The 14723-nt window shown below is 40.9% G+C and overlaps 1 protein-coding gene across 1 annotated transcript; it reads left to right on the forward strand.

Annotated features, from left to right (window-relative positions):
• The first annotated feature begins 9747 nt into the window (after positions 1–9747).
• LOC147458322 (pentatricopeptide repeat-containing protein At3g09040, mitochondrial-like) lies at positions 9748–14328 on the forward strand. The gene has a single exon (XM_086512982.1). The coding sequence runs from the start codon at positions 10118–10120 to the stop codon at positions 13337–13339; it is 3222 nt and encodes a 1073-aa protein (XP_086369108.1). The 5' UTR covers positions 9748–10117; the 3' UTR covers positions 13340–14328.
• Positions 14329–14723: the final 395 nt, after the last annotated feature.

A 14723-nucleotide genomic window follows, 5' to 3' on the forward strand; every position in this document is an offset into this window, starting at 1 on the left:
AAGTATATGGTTGCTATTTTTGAGCTTAAGCATAGCTACCGAGCTATGGATCTTGAAATGTTTGGATTCTTGGTGGACTTCACCACTCATTTTTTGATGATGTAATAAGAAAAGACTGCTAACATACAAGTTCTAATAAATAACTTAGCTTGTCTAAAGTAATTAAATCCTATAAGATGGACATGGATACCAACTAATATGGTCCATTGATACCTGTAAAACACATCCAAGGCTAACTGAATTGTTGTCTTGTTTGGATGGATGCAGGTAAGTACTCTATCTTATCTTGGAGGGTTTTCTTTTCTTTGGCAAGAAACCTTACTGTAATGAAATACTCACTGAGGAACGGGGAAGTTCTTTTACTACTAATCTTACTGAAAGAGGATCTCTTTCCTACAATCATTGTACCTAAATAATTCTGATACTGAGTTATTTTTGTACATATCAGTTCATTATTCCTTGGCCAGCTGTCTTTTGAATGTAAAAATTCAATTATGTCTTATTAGTTAAGATTTAAACAGCTACACACACACACACACACACACACACACACACACACACACACACACACACACACACACACACACACACACACACACACATACACATGCCTTGGGATAGTTGTAAAACATCTACAACTTCTCCAAATATGTGAAGCTAAAGTAGTCTGCGACAGTGGCTTGTAGAAGCTAAAACAACACTGCTAGCCATAGAAGAAGCCTAAATGCATCCAATGCTAAGATGCTCTGCATCCTTGCATCCCCAATTAAGGTCTTTTTGTATTCACCATTGCAAGAAACGGACCCATTTTAACTTTTTGTATCAATTACTACATCACCATCATAATCTGCAAATAAATATCTCTCAGTACGTCAGTCCTCACAGTGCTCTAATGTACAGGGAAGTGTCGTCACTGCTGCTGATGGGGGATGAGAGAGAGCATGGAGAAGAATGCATCCCTAAGTTTGGACAATGGAATGGGCTCCTACATCTCTCTCTCTCTCTCTCTCACACACACACACACACACACACACACACACACACACACACACACACACAAAGTCTGTCTGAGTTGTGGCTATAACTGCTTCCACCTAAGCCAGTAGCTCTTTACTCTCTTGCTACTAGACCAAACTCTTAGTGGATCAAGAAAACACGTGCACACCTATTGCCTTGAGCACCCATATTCTACTACCAAGCACTCCCAACCAATGGAAAATGCTTGTCCCCTGTTCGCCTGTACATGATCATTAGTAGCTATCCTGAGCAAGGTCTTGATCTTGGTCCCAATGACCCACCTCACTCTTTCTCTTTATCTGTCTACTTGCTAGTGGCAGTGCTCTCTCTCTCTCTCTCTCTCTCTCTCTCACACACACACACACACACACACACACACACAATTTTGACTACTACACTGTGCATTGTCAAAAAAAGGTGATTTGCACGGTTTACGTCTCTCTCTCTCTCTCTCTCTCTCTCTCTCTCACACACACACACACACACACACACACACACACACACACACACACACATAGACTGACAGTAAGTTGTCAGGTGTACAATTTTGACTATTGCAGGTCATTGAAAAAGGATGGAATCGCTTAGAAAGTGAACTACTTCACTTAATTGTGAGAGGCTCTTTAATGTGTCTATGGTAAGGAGGATGACCCAACAGGGACTCAACAACTCAACTTTTGGTGTTGATCCAATAGGCCATGCAAATCAACCAAAAAACAATGCGTGGGGGCCCTCTCCTTCCTCTAATTTTTCAAACTCCATTATAAAGAGTATAGATAATTGACTATTGAATAATAGCAAAAATCTATTGTGTACCCTAGTGCTCAAGAAAAACCTAGGTTTAGTATAATCCCACCTACAAATTTTCTCAACTATATCTAATGCACCTTGGAGGCCCTTGACATATGACACAAGGAAAGGGCTTGGAAGGGGGGCGGGGGACCAAGGAAAAGAAAGAAATAGAGTGGATTGGGTGCCAAGAAAAGGGTCTCTCTCTCTCTCTCTCTCTCTCTCTCTATCTCTCTCTCCATCCATAGGATGGGCCACACATTTGTAAGATTTAATTTGAATATTAGGACACCCACAACAATTGGAGGAAAAAACTTAGGTTTAGTATGATCCCTTTTTTTTTTTTGAGATTTATCTATAATTGCAAATGGCTTTTATTAAGCAGGAGGAAGTGGCTTGCCGAGAAGAAGAAGATAGGTCCTTGATAGAAATATAGTGTACTTGTGAAAATGTTCATATATGTTTTGGGTCACAGTGTGTATATGGTGTATTGGTTGGAGACCCCTCTGCAAAGGATGTGCCAAGGTCTACATGTATTCTTTTTTAGTAGATTCAAATCAAGCTCATAAGAGCATTTAAAAAAAGAGAGAGAAACTACAAAGGTTAGAAAGCATAAATTAGTGTTTAAAGATTCCACAAAGTGCAGAGAAGTTTAGTGCAAAAACCTTCAAATATAGTAAATTTGTCTTTAAAATGTTTGAAAAAAAGGTATGGTATAGCCAAATGCTTGAAAAATCCTCAATTGAGTGTAATCCCATTGCAGATTTTGAAATTTATCTTTAAATTATAGATTTGAAGTTGAGGAAACCTACAAAGTAAAGAGAAATTGAGTGTAAAGACTCCAAATATAATCAAGTTGCCCCTAAAATTTCTCATATGCAAGTTTTTTAAGTTTTTAGGAGAAAGTACTATGCCTCAACTCGATTTAGTGTAACCTCCCTTACAAAATTTTGAGATTTGTCTCAAAATTTTTAATTTGCCTTTAAACGCTCGAGAAACCTTAGATTTAGTGCAATCCCTCTTATAATTTTGAGATTCACCTTTAAATTCTGAGTAAACCCAAAGATAAGAGCACTGACAAAGCTCAAAGAAATCTAGCATAAAAACCTTCAAAAATAGCCGAGAATTATCGGAGTTGCTTCCCGTCATCCGCCTTTGCCGTTTGTTGAGATCTCCTCCTACATTGGGCTTGCAAATCTTCTGCCTTAGATTTGTCGGATTGAACTTTCCAAATTGCATCAACTCTCAATTTTGTCAATTCTCAATTTCGTAGATGTCGATGTCGATTTTTTTATTTTTGATTCTCGATTGTGGATTTCGTCGATTGTCGCTTTGTCAATTGTTGATTGAAAAACCAATGTTTATTCTCCCTCCCCTCTCTCTCTCTAGTGCCGGTGTGAGAGCTCTCTCTCTCTCTCTCTCTCACACACACACATAGACACACATACATTCACTCACACAGACTGTAGTGAATGGTGCTCTCTCTCTCTCTCTCTCTCTCTCTCTCTCAGTTTACACCTACCAGCTTAGGATTTCATAGTGTTTCATTTTGTCATTTCATTTTATTAATCTGACTTTGTATCAGACCCACCACATTGTAACACTCTGGTCTCATAGGTCATTTTAGCCTTTTGAAGATGTTAATAAAACATTTCATTTCATTTCATTTCTCTCTCTCTCTCTCTCTCTCTCTCTCTCTCTCTCTCTCTCACACACACACACACACACACACACACACACACATACATGCATAATGCATGTAGGATATCCATAACAAATTGTTAGACTCTTGTCATTGAATTATCGAGCTCAATGTACTGAAAATGTAATGTAAATGTGAAAAGCCTTTGTACAATGCGCCAACACCTTGGGGAATGGCACGTCGACTTTGTCTCTTATATTCACACACATTGAGAGAATGTCTCTCTCTCTCTCTCTCTCTCTCTCTCTCTCTCTCTCTCTCTCACACACACACACACACACACACACACACACACACACACACACACACACACACACACACACACGAATACATGCATCTAGCTTTTGAATTTCGAGCATCGAAGTCAAAGATAATTTACGACTTAGAAGGTCTGTGCACACCTTTGAAGGGAGGTTCATTGAGCAACACATGGAGAAAAATTCTTTATGGCCTTCAAAATGTAAAGGAAAGCCACCCTTCAAATGATTTTCAAAAATAAAAGTAGTTAATGTTCAGCCTTGAAATTGAGGACTCAAGTGAGATGGACTCTCAAAAACTATAGGGTTAAGTATTATAAATTTAGATAGAGTATTAACTACTAAGGTCTTTTTGACTTTCCATTGCCGAGTCCCTCATAAATCTTTTCATTTTCTACCATCCTAGTACTTACCCTTCACTTTTGCATTTCCAATTAAACATTTTTTAAAGGTTCTCTTTGAAACGAAGCAGAATGTGACACATAGAGGGTCTCTTCTTCCATGAAAATTTTAAGGTGCTTCGTATATAGTATAGATATAGATGCTAGACACAATTGGAAGCAATTTATAAAGGTTATCTACCACATATAGTCTCTTCTTCCTTGAAAATTTTAAGGTGCTTCATATATAGTATATATATAGATGCTAGACACAATTAAAAGCAATTTATAAAGGTTATCTACCCCATATATTCTTGCACGATATAATCATTGAATGTTGAAATAACACGACTCATTGAATATTGAAATAACACAACTGCACAGAAGGAGGCACATTCTCAACAAGGAAATCACAAGGTTAAGGGAGAAATATTATTGTTTTTGAGAAGCTAAAGAGAAACTTAGAGTTTTTTCTAACTTTATGTTTTATTATAAATATAATTGGTTTTGCTTGCTTCTTAGCTCTATCAATTCTCATACTGACTTATAATAAACAAAAAGATAATTACTATCCTACATTCCTCCCTCCCCTTTCATCCACCTCCTCTTCACCCCCTAAATCCTCCCCCTTCAAGTCCCTGCCTTCCATTACCAGCAAGAAAGAGGGAGAAGAAGAAGAAGAAGAAGAAGAGAATTTTAATGTCATAGGAAACTATCCCAAGATACCTTGCCTTACTTTACTAGAAAGATCTTGTCTTCTATACTCTTTATAATGCAACTTAAAATTTTCAAGGAAGTAGAGGGCGTCCACGTGTCACTCTATGTTCATTTCAAAAAACATCTTACAAAACATCTAATCTAAAATGCAAAAGTAAATAGTAAGAGTGTAAGAAATGACAGCCTTTGCAGAATGTAAGAACTGACAAGCCTTTTTAAATGTAAAGTCAAAAGACTTTCTATTCTATACAAAATAAATGTTGAAGTTTGATTGCACATAAGAAAAAGGGGATAACTTTAGTGGAGGTTTTGTTACTTAATGTGAATTTACTTTTTGAAGATATCTATACTCTTTATAATAATGTAGCTTAAAATTTTCAAGGAAGTAGAGGGCGTCCACGTGTCACTCCCTGGTTCATTTCAAAAAACACCTTACAAAACATCTAATCTAAAATGCAAAAGTAAATGGTAAGAGTGTAAGAAATGACAGCCTTAGCCTTTGCAGGATGTAAGAACTGACAAGTCTTTTCAAATGTAAAGTAAAAAGACTTTCTATTCTATACAAATAAATGTTGAAGTTTGATTGCACATAACAAAAAGGGGATAACTGTAGTGGAGGTTTTGTTACTTAATGCATTAATGCGAATTTACTTTTTGAAGATATAACAAAAAAAGAAGAATTTTAGTGATTTCTTTTGTTTAATGGAAATGTAATTTTTGAAGATATATTTGGCTTTATCTTTTCAAGGGGTTTTTTTCAAGACCAATATTGACATGTTTTAAAAAAATTTGGAAGCATGTATTTCTTTAAAGAGCTTGAAAAAAAAAAGCTCGCTTAACGTCGACTTGGGGCTGTCTTGCTTTGAGGACATGCATGACATGCAAATGCTGAGATCGTTATCCACATTATTGACCATGAGAGAGAGAGAGAGAGAGAGAGAGAGAGAGAGAGAGAGAGACACCACCGCATTGCTTATGTGTGTGGGTGTGTGTGTGTGTGTGTGTGTGTGTGAGAGAGAGAGAGAGAGAGAGAGAGAGAGAGAGAGAGAGAGAGACCATCATATTGCATATGTGCATACACATGTACATTTATGAGAGAGAGAGAGAGAGAGAGAGAGAGAGAGAGAGAGAGAGAGAGAGAGAATTTACCGTTGAGCTCACGTACTTTTCAAATTTTCAAGATATTGTTTTTTGGCATTAGTGTATTTATAGCTAAAGTTTTTCACCCGTAGAAAATGGATTAAATGCCCGACAAAGACCAACCCTCACATTAACACTCCAAATTGGTAGATAGATTTCCTAGTTGATGGACCTTTTACCAATTCTTGGATATTTTGTTCTTTTTATTTTTAAGAGTTAACATGTGGGCCATGCTTAAAAATCTATAATTTCCTTAAATTTTGTCAGGGAAGGGTGCCAATCTAATATCAACGAGAGAGAACACCCTAGATGGGTAGAGAGATTTCCCAATTGATGGACCTTTTATCAATTCTTGGATGTTTTGTTCTTTTTATTTTTAAGAGTTAACATGTGGGCCATGCTTAAAAATATATAAATACTTTAAATTTTGGCAGGCAAGGGTGACAATCTAAAATCAAAGAGAGAGACAGAGAGGGGGGGGGGATCGGGGGCAGGGGGACACTTTCTTAGTGCCGTAGTTAATGTGTTGAAATGCAAAATCCAACAAATGACGCAGGAGGAGAGAGAGAGAGAGAGAGAGAGAGAGAGAGAGAGAGAGAGAGAGAGAGAGAGAGAGAGAGAGACCAATGATAGCCATCTATACTTTTCTTTTCAAAAAAATAAGAAAAAAGAGTTCGCTTCTCCTTTTTAAATGTCCACTTCGGATCGTCACTTCAACTAAAGCGTTTTTTTTGGGGGGGGGGAAACGAGGGGAGCGTAGAAACTTTGAATGTCATAGTTACTGTATTGGAATGCCTCAAGACCTATGTGACAAATCTTTCCTTCAAGCATATATATACATATGTGTGTGTGTGTGTGTGTGTACGCGCGTGCGCATGCTATGTGTACATATAGACATATTGGAACATATCAAGATGCCTCAAGACCTATGTGACAAATCTTCGCTTCAAGCATATATATATATATATATATATATATATATATATATATATATATATATATATATATATATATATATATATATATATATATATATATCTGTGTGTGTGTGTACATATAGATATATATGTATACATACATCCATACATACGTACAAGAATAGAAGCACGTAAGAGAGGAGCAGAGACATTGAATCCAATTGCGTTCCTATCATTGAAACCAATTCTAGAGCCCACTTCATTTATAAAAAAAAAGTTTTATTATTACATTGACTTCTCTTTTCATTTCTTCACACCATGCTAACTTATCTAATCTCTATAATCAAGCTTGGTAGCATTGCTAGATCAAGGTAGACCAAAAGGAGGAATCTCTCTCTCTCTCTCTCTCTCTCTCTCTCTCTCTGCTCATCCACCAAGACCTGACCCAGCTAGACACTAGGAGGACATGGATACAACCAACACAAGAATTGGGCACGAAGATGGCTTTCTACAGAGACCACCTTCTCTAGCTTACGGAAGATGGTTTTGTGACGAGACCAAGATACATGGATACCCACTTGTCTCATGGGATACGATGTGCTATTGGCCAATTACGCACATCGTCTCACTAGCTGCGGATTGAAACTGGGAGATACAGCGGAGTACCAGCAGAGGCCACGACATGCCCCTTGTGTGACATGGAACTTGAGACAGAGCTGCATTAGACATGCCACTGCCTTGTCTACTACGAGATGCGAGGCCGCTTCCATTGCTTGTTCAGAGAGGGTTTTGGACCACTCTCAAGAGTAATGGGATATGAAGATCAGAGATGCCTGGGTTTGTTCTTGCTCGAGCTGCGCAGACATAGAGAGAGCCTGATGAATGGCGAGGCTAGCCAGTCTCAAAGACGGATCACAGACTTCTTCAGAGCAGACACGGGACAGCCGCAAGAGCCACTCCCACAACAGAGCTCCCCCTCGTCTCACACCAGAGGCACACTGATCGACCGAGCGATTGAACTGGGAAAATCCAGGCGCCTACGACTGCGAAGGACTACACAACACCGACGAAGGCTACGTCAAAAGATTCGGAGCACGCTGGCCAGGCATGCACGATGCCCGGTCAGACTACTAACCATGGAGGAAATTGATGAGATTCGCCAACGACCGATGCTAGATTTTTTGTGATTCAGCTATCCCAACAAGCTGCCCAATTTGGTTAGTTTTTTGCTTAGCTCACATCGACCAATCTAGGATCCCATAGTATATATCTTTGTTTTGTACTGTTGTTAGGTTATTTCGTTACTCTGACTTTGTATCAGATCCACCACCTTGTAACTTTCTGGTCTCATAGGTCACTATGGCCTTTTGAAGACGTTAATATAACATTTCATTTCTCTCTCTCTCTCTCTCTCTCTCTCTCTACACACACACACACACACCAATAGAATTAGAGCACTCCTAAGTTTGTTGAACAAGGGCTAGCACCTCATGAAAAGTAATGTCTATGAGAAGCTTCCAATCTTGGTATCAAAGAATGCTTTGGAGCATTTATTAAGAGGTCGTGTCATGCATCATTTTTATAAATGCGATAGACTATACGTGTAGGAAGAGAGTTTTGATAGTGTTCCACTTGGAAGAGAAGATAACCCTATGAGAATAGAGGCATTGTTTCCTTGGCCGCAACGCGGGTCACATACTACTACTTTACTATAACGAGAAAGAGGGAGAGAGAGAGACCCTGACAATGCAACAAAGATAGAGAAAGAGAGAGAGACCCCGAGCCCTTGCTCGTGCTTGCGATGTCCCTAACCCTCACTCGCTCTCGCGTACTCTGTCTTGAGCACCTTCCACACGTCGAGGAAGAGAGAGACCCTGAGCTCTGCTCGTGCTCGCTATGTTCGTAACCCTCACCCACTCGTGTGCTATGCCTTGGGCACCTTCCACACGTAGCCTAAAAATCGTTGAGACAGAAGAGAAGAGAAGATAAGTTTTTATGGCATAGGAACAATCCTAAGAGACCTCAAAGATCTTGAACTCAAGAGGGAATTGAGATATCCAATCTACCACACTCAAAGTTGAGAGAGAGACCCTGAACTCTGCTTGTGCTTGCGATGTCCCTAATCCTCACTCGCTCTCGCGTGCTCTGTCTTGAGCACCTTCCACACGTCGAGGAAGAGAGAGACCCTGCGCTCTGCTCGTGCTCGCTATGTTCGTAACCCTCACCCACTCGTGTACTATGCCTTGGGCACCTTCCACACGTAGCCTGCAATCGTTGAGACAAAAGAGAAGAGAAGATAAGTTTTTATGGCATAGGAACAATCCTAAGAGACCTCAAAGATCTTGAACTCAAGAGGAAACTAAGATAGCCAATCTACCACACTCAAAGTTGAGAGAGAGACACTGAGCCCCTGCTCTTACTTGCTATGTCCCTAACCCTCACCCGCTCTCGCGTGCTCTTCCTTGGGCACCATCCACACATCGAGGAAGAGAGAGACCCTGAGTCCCGCTCGTGCTCGCTATGTCCGTAACCCTCATTCACTTGTGTGCTATGCCTTGGACACCTTCCACAGGTAGCCTCCAATCGTTGAGAGAGAGAAGAGAAGAGAAGTTTTTAATGGCATAGGAACAATCCTAAGAGACCTCAAAAATCTATCCAACAAAGAGGGAACTCAGATAACCAATCCTAAGAGACCTAAAAGATCTATCCAACAAAGAGGGAACTCAGATAACCAATCTACCACACTTTGAAGGTAGAAAAATTATTCCACTTCCCATTTTTACTCTCTCTCTTTCTCTCTCTCTCGGGATAGTTTCCTACGACGTTAAAACTCTCTTCTTCTTCAACTTCTCTCTCACACACACACGCACGCACGCATGAGATGCATAGGAAGAGAGAGAGAGAGAGAGAGAGAATCCCCCTAGATTCCCCCTTCCGTGACATACCTCTAAAGCTGTCTTGAACGAGAGGGGGACCTGAGGAGGGGGTCGCAACCGGACTGAAGATGAACGAGGCACTCTTGAATGCGCTCCTCAATGGTCTCATCATTTGTGTTTTGGGGTCATCATATGCTCGTGGAGTCAAATGCATACACATGTGCACTCATATCACAGGTAGCAATGGAGATGTTGATGGGCCTTGGGCCATTCAATCAACATGGTCGTAGGCCTTTGACAGTTGATCAATGATGGTGGGAAGATGCTCATCACGGCAAGTGAGACTCTGTCTCATGTCGAACTGCCAGCCATAGAGGATTGGCTAAGAAGCTTAGACCATTGCAGAGAGAAGAAAGACTTGCCCTCGACAAGGCGTGTCTGTGCAAGAATCCATGGCAATGGCTTGCAAACTCTTGAGGTGCTAGGAAATTACCTCGTTCCAACATTTGCAGAGTGTGGAAGCATTCAGGATGCTTTTCAGGTCTTCCAAAAACTGGAAGATCATAATGAGCAGTCATGGACTTCTCTCATTCAAGTCACTGCAGAATATGGGGATTGTGGGGACGGCTTTCATCTGCTCCAAAGTATGCAAGACAATGGTGTTGCGCCGAGCAGGTATACGTACCTCTCTCTTCTCAGGGTCTGTGCAAGGGTTAGAGATGAACATAAAGGTAGAGAGCTACATGCTCAGATCATCTTTGCAGGTTTGGAGGCAGATGAGTTTCTTGGCAACACCATGGTGGATATGTATGCCAAGTGTGGCTGTCTAGCAGACGCAAAGAGTGTGTTTGATGGATTACCGGTACAGAGTGTTGTGTCATGGAATGCTTTGATTTCTGGTTACGCCATGTATGGCCTTGCGGAGAGCGCATTACATTGTTTTGAACAGATGCGGCAAAAGGGCATCGTTGCAAATGCAATCACTTTTTTACCTTGCTTAAAAGCCTGTGGAAGTATGCAAGCCTATGGAAAGTGCCAAGAAATACATGTAGAGGTTGTGAGAGAAGGATTTGAGGATGATTACTTTGTGGGAAGCACACTGCTGGATATTTATGCAAAATGCGGCTTCCTGGCTGAAGCACAGGAGCTGTTTGATGAACTGTCAGTCCATGATGTTGTCTCGTGGACTGCATTGATTGCAGGGTATGCCGAACATGGGTGTGGACAGCAAGCTTTACATCTTTTCGACAGAATGCAAGTGGAAGGTTTTGTACCCAATGTGGTTACATATGTCTGTGGCATTAAGGCATGTAGTTGCATAGGGGCCTTACACAGGGGTTATGAATTGCACTGTGAGATTATAAAGGATGGATTGCCAATGGATTTCGCCGTCGGCGGGAGTCTTGTTGATATGTATGCTAAGTGTGGCTGCCTTGAAGAAGCAGAAGATGTGTTCTACGAGCTTCCTTCTCGAGATGTGGTACTTTGGACTGCTCTTATAGCAGGATTTGCTGAGCATGGGTATGATGTAGAGGCAAGAAAATTGCTGAAACAGATGCAATCAGAGGGGGTATATCCTGATGGTGTCACACTTGTCGGTATACTTAAAGCATGTGCAAATGCTGCAAATTTGAGCCTTGGGCAAGAGATACACGCTGAGGTTGCAAAAGAAGGAGCTGAAACGGATTCCTTTGTAGTCAACAAACTGGTGGACATGTATGCAAAATGTGGCTCACTTGAGGAAGCACATGAAGTTCTTGATGAGCAGGATGTTCGTGATGTGATTACATGGAGTGCTCTCATTTCCGGGTACACAGAACATGAGCTGGACGAGGAAGCCCTTAACTGTTTTGCTGACATGCAGCAAGAGGGAATATTGCCTGATGCCTTCACTTTTGTCAGCATCTTAAAAGCTTGCGCTAATCTAGGAGCTCTTGAGAGGGGTCAAGAGATTTTTGCAAGAATTGTTGAGGAAGATTTAGAGAAAGATTCTTTTATTGGCAATATTCTGGTGACCATGTACGGCAAATGTGGCTTTCAGTTAGAGGCGCAAGACGTTTTTGACAGTTTGCAGTTTCAAGACCTAGTTTCTTGGAATGCTTTGATTGAGTTTACATCAAGCAATAAAGTTCTTGGGTGTTTGCACAGGATGAGGCTGAAGAGTGTCACTCCAGATGCTCTGACGTATGTATGCAGCTTAAAAGCCTGTAGTGGTGATGGTGATACTGGTCTGGAGATACATGCTGAGGTTCTGAAAGCAGGGTTCGAAAATGATGATTTAGTTGCCAACAGCTTAGTGGATATGTATGTAAAGTGTGGAATGCTTTCTGAAGTGATGGATCTCTTCAACAGACTGCTATTTCGGGATGTGGTCTCCTGGAACACTTTGATAGCAGGGTTTGCGGATCAAGGGCTTAATGAGAAGGCATTGCAATGCCTAGAGCAAATGCAAGCGGACAACTTCTTTCTGGATGCCGCAACATGCCTCAGCAGCCTGAATGCTTGTAGCAATTTGCGTGCAGTCGATAAGGGCCTGGAAATACATTATGAAATTGCTAAAGAAGGTTTTGATTGCAGCCCAGTGGTTTGCAATGCACTTATTGACATGTATGTAGAATGTGCCTGGCTTGTAGAAGCTCAAGAAGTGTTTGACATGTTGCTTTCAGTCCGCGATGTTGTTTCGTGGAGTACACTCGTAAAAGGCTACTCCGAGCAAGAAAACACAGAGATGGCCTATCTCCTTTATAAGCAAATGCAAGAGCAAGGCGTATTACCTGCTAGCTCGATCTTCAGAAGCCTCCTGAGTGCGTATGGCAGCGTAGTAGCCCTAGAGTCTGTGAAGAGAATAGATGCTCAAATTCGCAAGCATGATGGCCTTAGAAGTTTAGAACCAAGCCTCGTAAGTGCTGTCATAAATACTTACATCAAGTGTGGAAGTATGGTGGACCCTCAGGTATTGTCAGATACAATGGCAGAAAGGGGCTTGGCAGGGTGGAATGCTTTGATAACTGGTCATGTTCGGCAAGGAAAGACTGATCAGGCTTTTCTTATCTTTGAGCGAATGGAGGAAGAAAGAGTTCAACCAGATGGAATTACATTTGTTAGCCTTTTGAATGCATGTTGCCACGGGGGGTTTGTGGAGATGGGCCGTTCTTATTATGAGAAAATGAGCAATGAATATGCAATTACACCATCTGTGAAACACCACACTTGTATGATGGATCTTCTAGGCCGCTCTGGCGAACTGAACGAGGCAGCAAGAATGTTGGAAATGTTACCTTTCGAAAATGACCTTGTACCTTGGAGCACGATGCTGGGGGCTTGCAAAAACTGGGGCAATACGGAGCTAGGAAAACAAGCTTTTGAACAGGTAATATTTCTGGGTGAGAACAGCTCTGCAGCATTCGTGTTGATGGGCAACATTTGTGCGGATGTTTCCGTGATTGAAAGTCAGGATGTAGAGATTGAGGACTTCAAGAGCCTAGAAGGTGTCAGCAACATGAAGGTGGACAGCTTTGAGTGTGAAAATTTTGTAGCAGTGTGAATGTGCCAAATTTAGCATGTAAAATGCGGAAAAAGATAACGGAGATGATTCGTACTTGCATACAAACTTTAACTGATTCAGAACAAACACAGGTTCCCTGAACTGCATGTATCAAAGAAAAACTGCACAAAAGCAACCTGTGCTACATAGCACAACCGATAGCAGACTACAAAACGCCGTTTCAAGATGGAGTTGAAAGATATTAGAAGAAATATCTTTCAACCCATTTCTTCTAATATAACCTTCTGTATAATATTTTTTCCACCAAGTTCAAGACCTTCAAGCCAAAGTTTGAACAGAGGGAAGGTGCTTTGTACATAAGAAACCATCGCCGAACACATAGGAACAATCGGGCAAGCTCATTAATCAAAGAGGGAAGCCTCATTGTCACTGCCCTCTGTGCAGCCTCTCAAACTCAATTGACAGGGAAGGCAAACTACAGAACATGGAAGTGTTGAAGATAATGGATACCATAAGGAAATAATTTTTTGGTTGGGCATTATTAATCTGGCTGCTTACCCAAACAACATGCTTACAAGATGCACAGCAGCTTATATAGTGAGTTTGAAAATGTCTTGTCCTTGGGTGGCACAACAGCTATATGTAGGCATCTCATTGACACTAGATGTGCTACGGTGATGCAAACAAGGTAAAGGATTTCAAAGGGGTCGTCTTCAGCGGGTCACCAGCCTCTTCAAAGAAAAGGTTGGCCGATTTTTGTTAATAAAACAGAGCCAAGATGCCTTATTGACCAAGGCGAAAAATTTAATGGAAGAAAAAGTTTTCGTTCATGGGATTCGTATATGTGCTTTTAGTCTATTAGAAGTGGATTTGGATGAAAATATAGAATTGTTGGATAAGGTTATATTAGAAGAAATGGGTTGAAAGATAGACTATAGCCATAAAATGGAATGATTAATCAAGAGGCTTTCATGGCTCAACACCCATTTCTGTAGAGATATTGGAAAACAACCTTGGGTTCAATCGGCCACCTTCTTTGTTCAATCTTTGAAAACAAAGTTTCAACTTTGACATATGCTCCACCTTGAAGTTGTACTTCCATTATCATCCCTAAACACCCTGATGAACTTAACCACTATCATCCATTAACACCCTAATGAACTTAAACCACCGCTAAAAAGTAGCATGCACATTGACTAAACCAAATGGCATTCTACAGTAAGCGAAGCACCCCCATGAAGTGATAAAAGGCATCTTCAGTTGGTCCTCTAGAGCTATACCAATCTCAGAGTACATGGAGAAGCCATCCGTAAAAAAATACCTCTCATGACTTGCAACCTCGTTCAAACTCTCATTTTGAAATGGCGAAGGAAAGTGGTTTCTTTGTGTAGCAGCATTGATTGGCTTGTAGTCGACGCACACC

This window comes from Adiantum capillus-veneris, chromosome 5 (assembly GCF_014529385.1).
Source record: "Adiantum capillus-veneris isolate H3 chromosome 5, ASM1452938v2, whole genome shotgun sequence".
Lineage (NCBI taxonomy): Eukaryota > Viridiplantae > Streptophyta > Polypodiopsida > Polypodiales > Pteridaceae > Adiantum > Adiantum capillus-veneris.

Coding starts and splice junctions, on each gene's coding strand:
- LOC147458322 (XM_086512982.1), top strand. CDS start 10,118: ATGCTCATCACGGCAAGTGAGACTCTGTCTCATGTCGAACTGCCAGCC.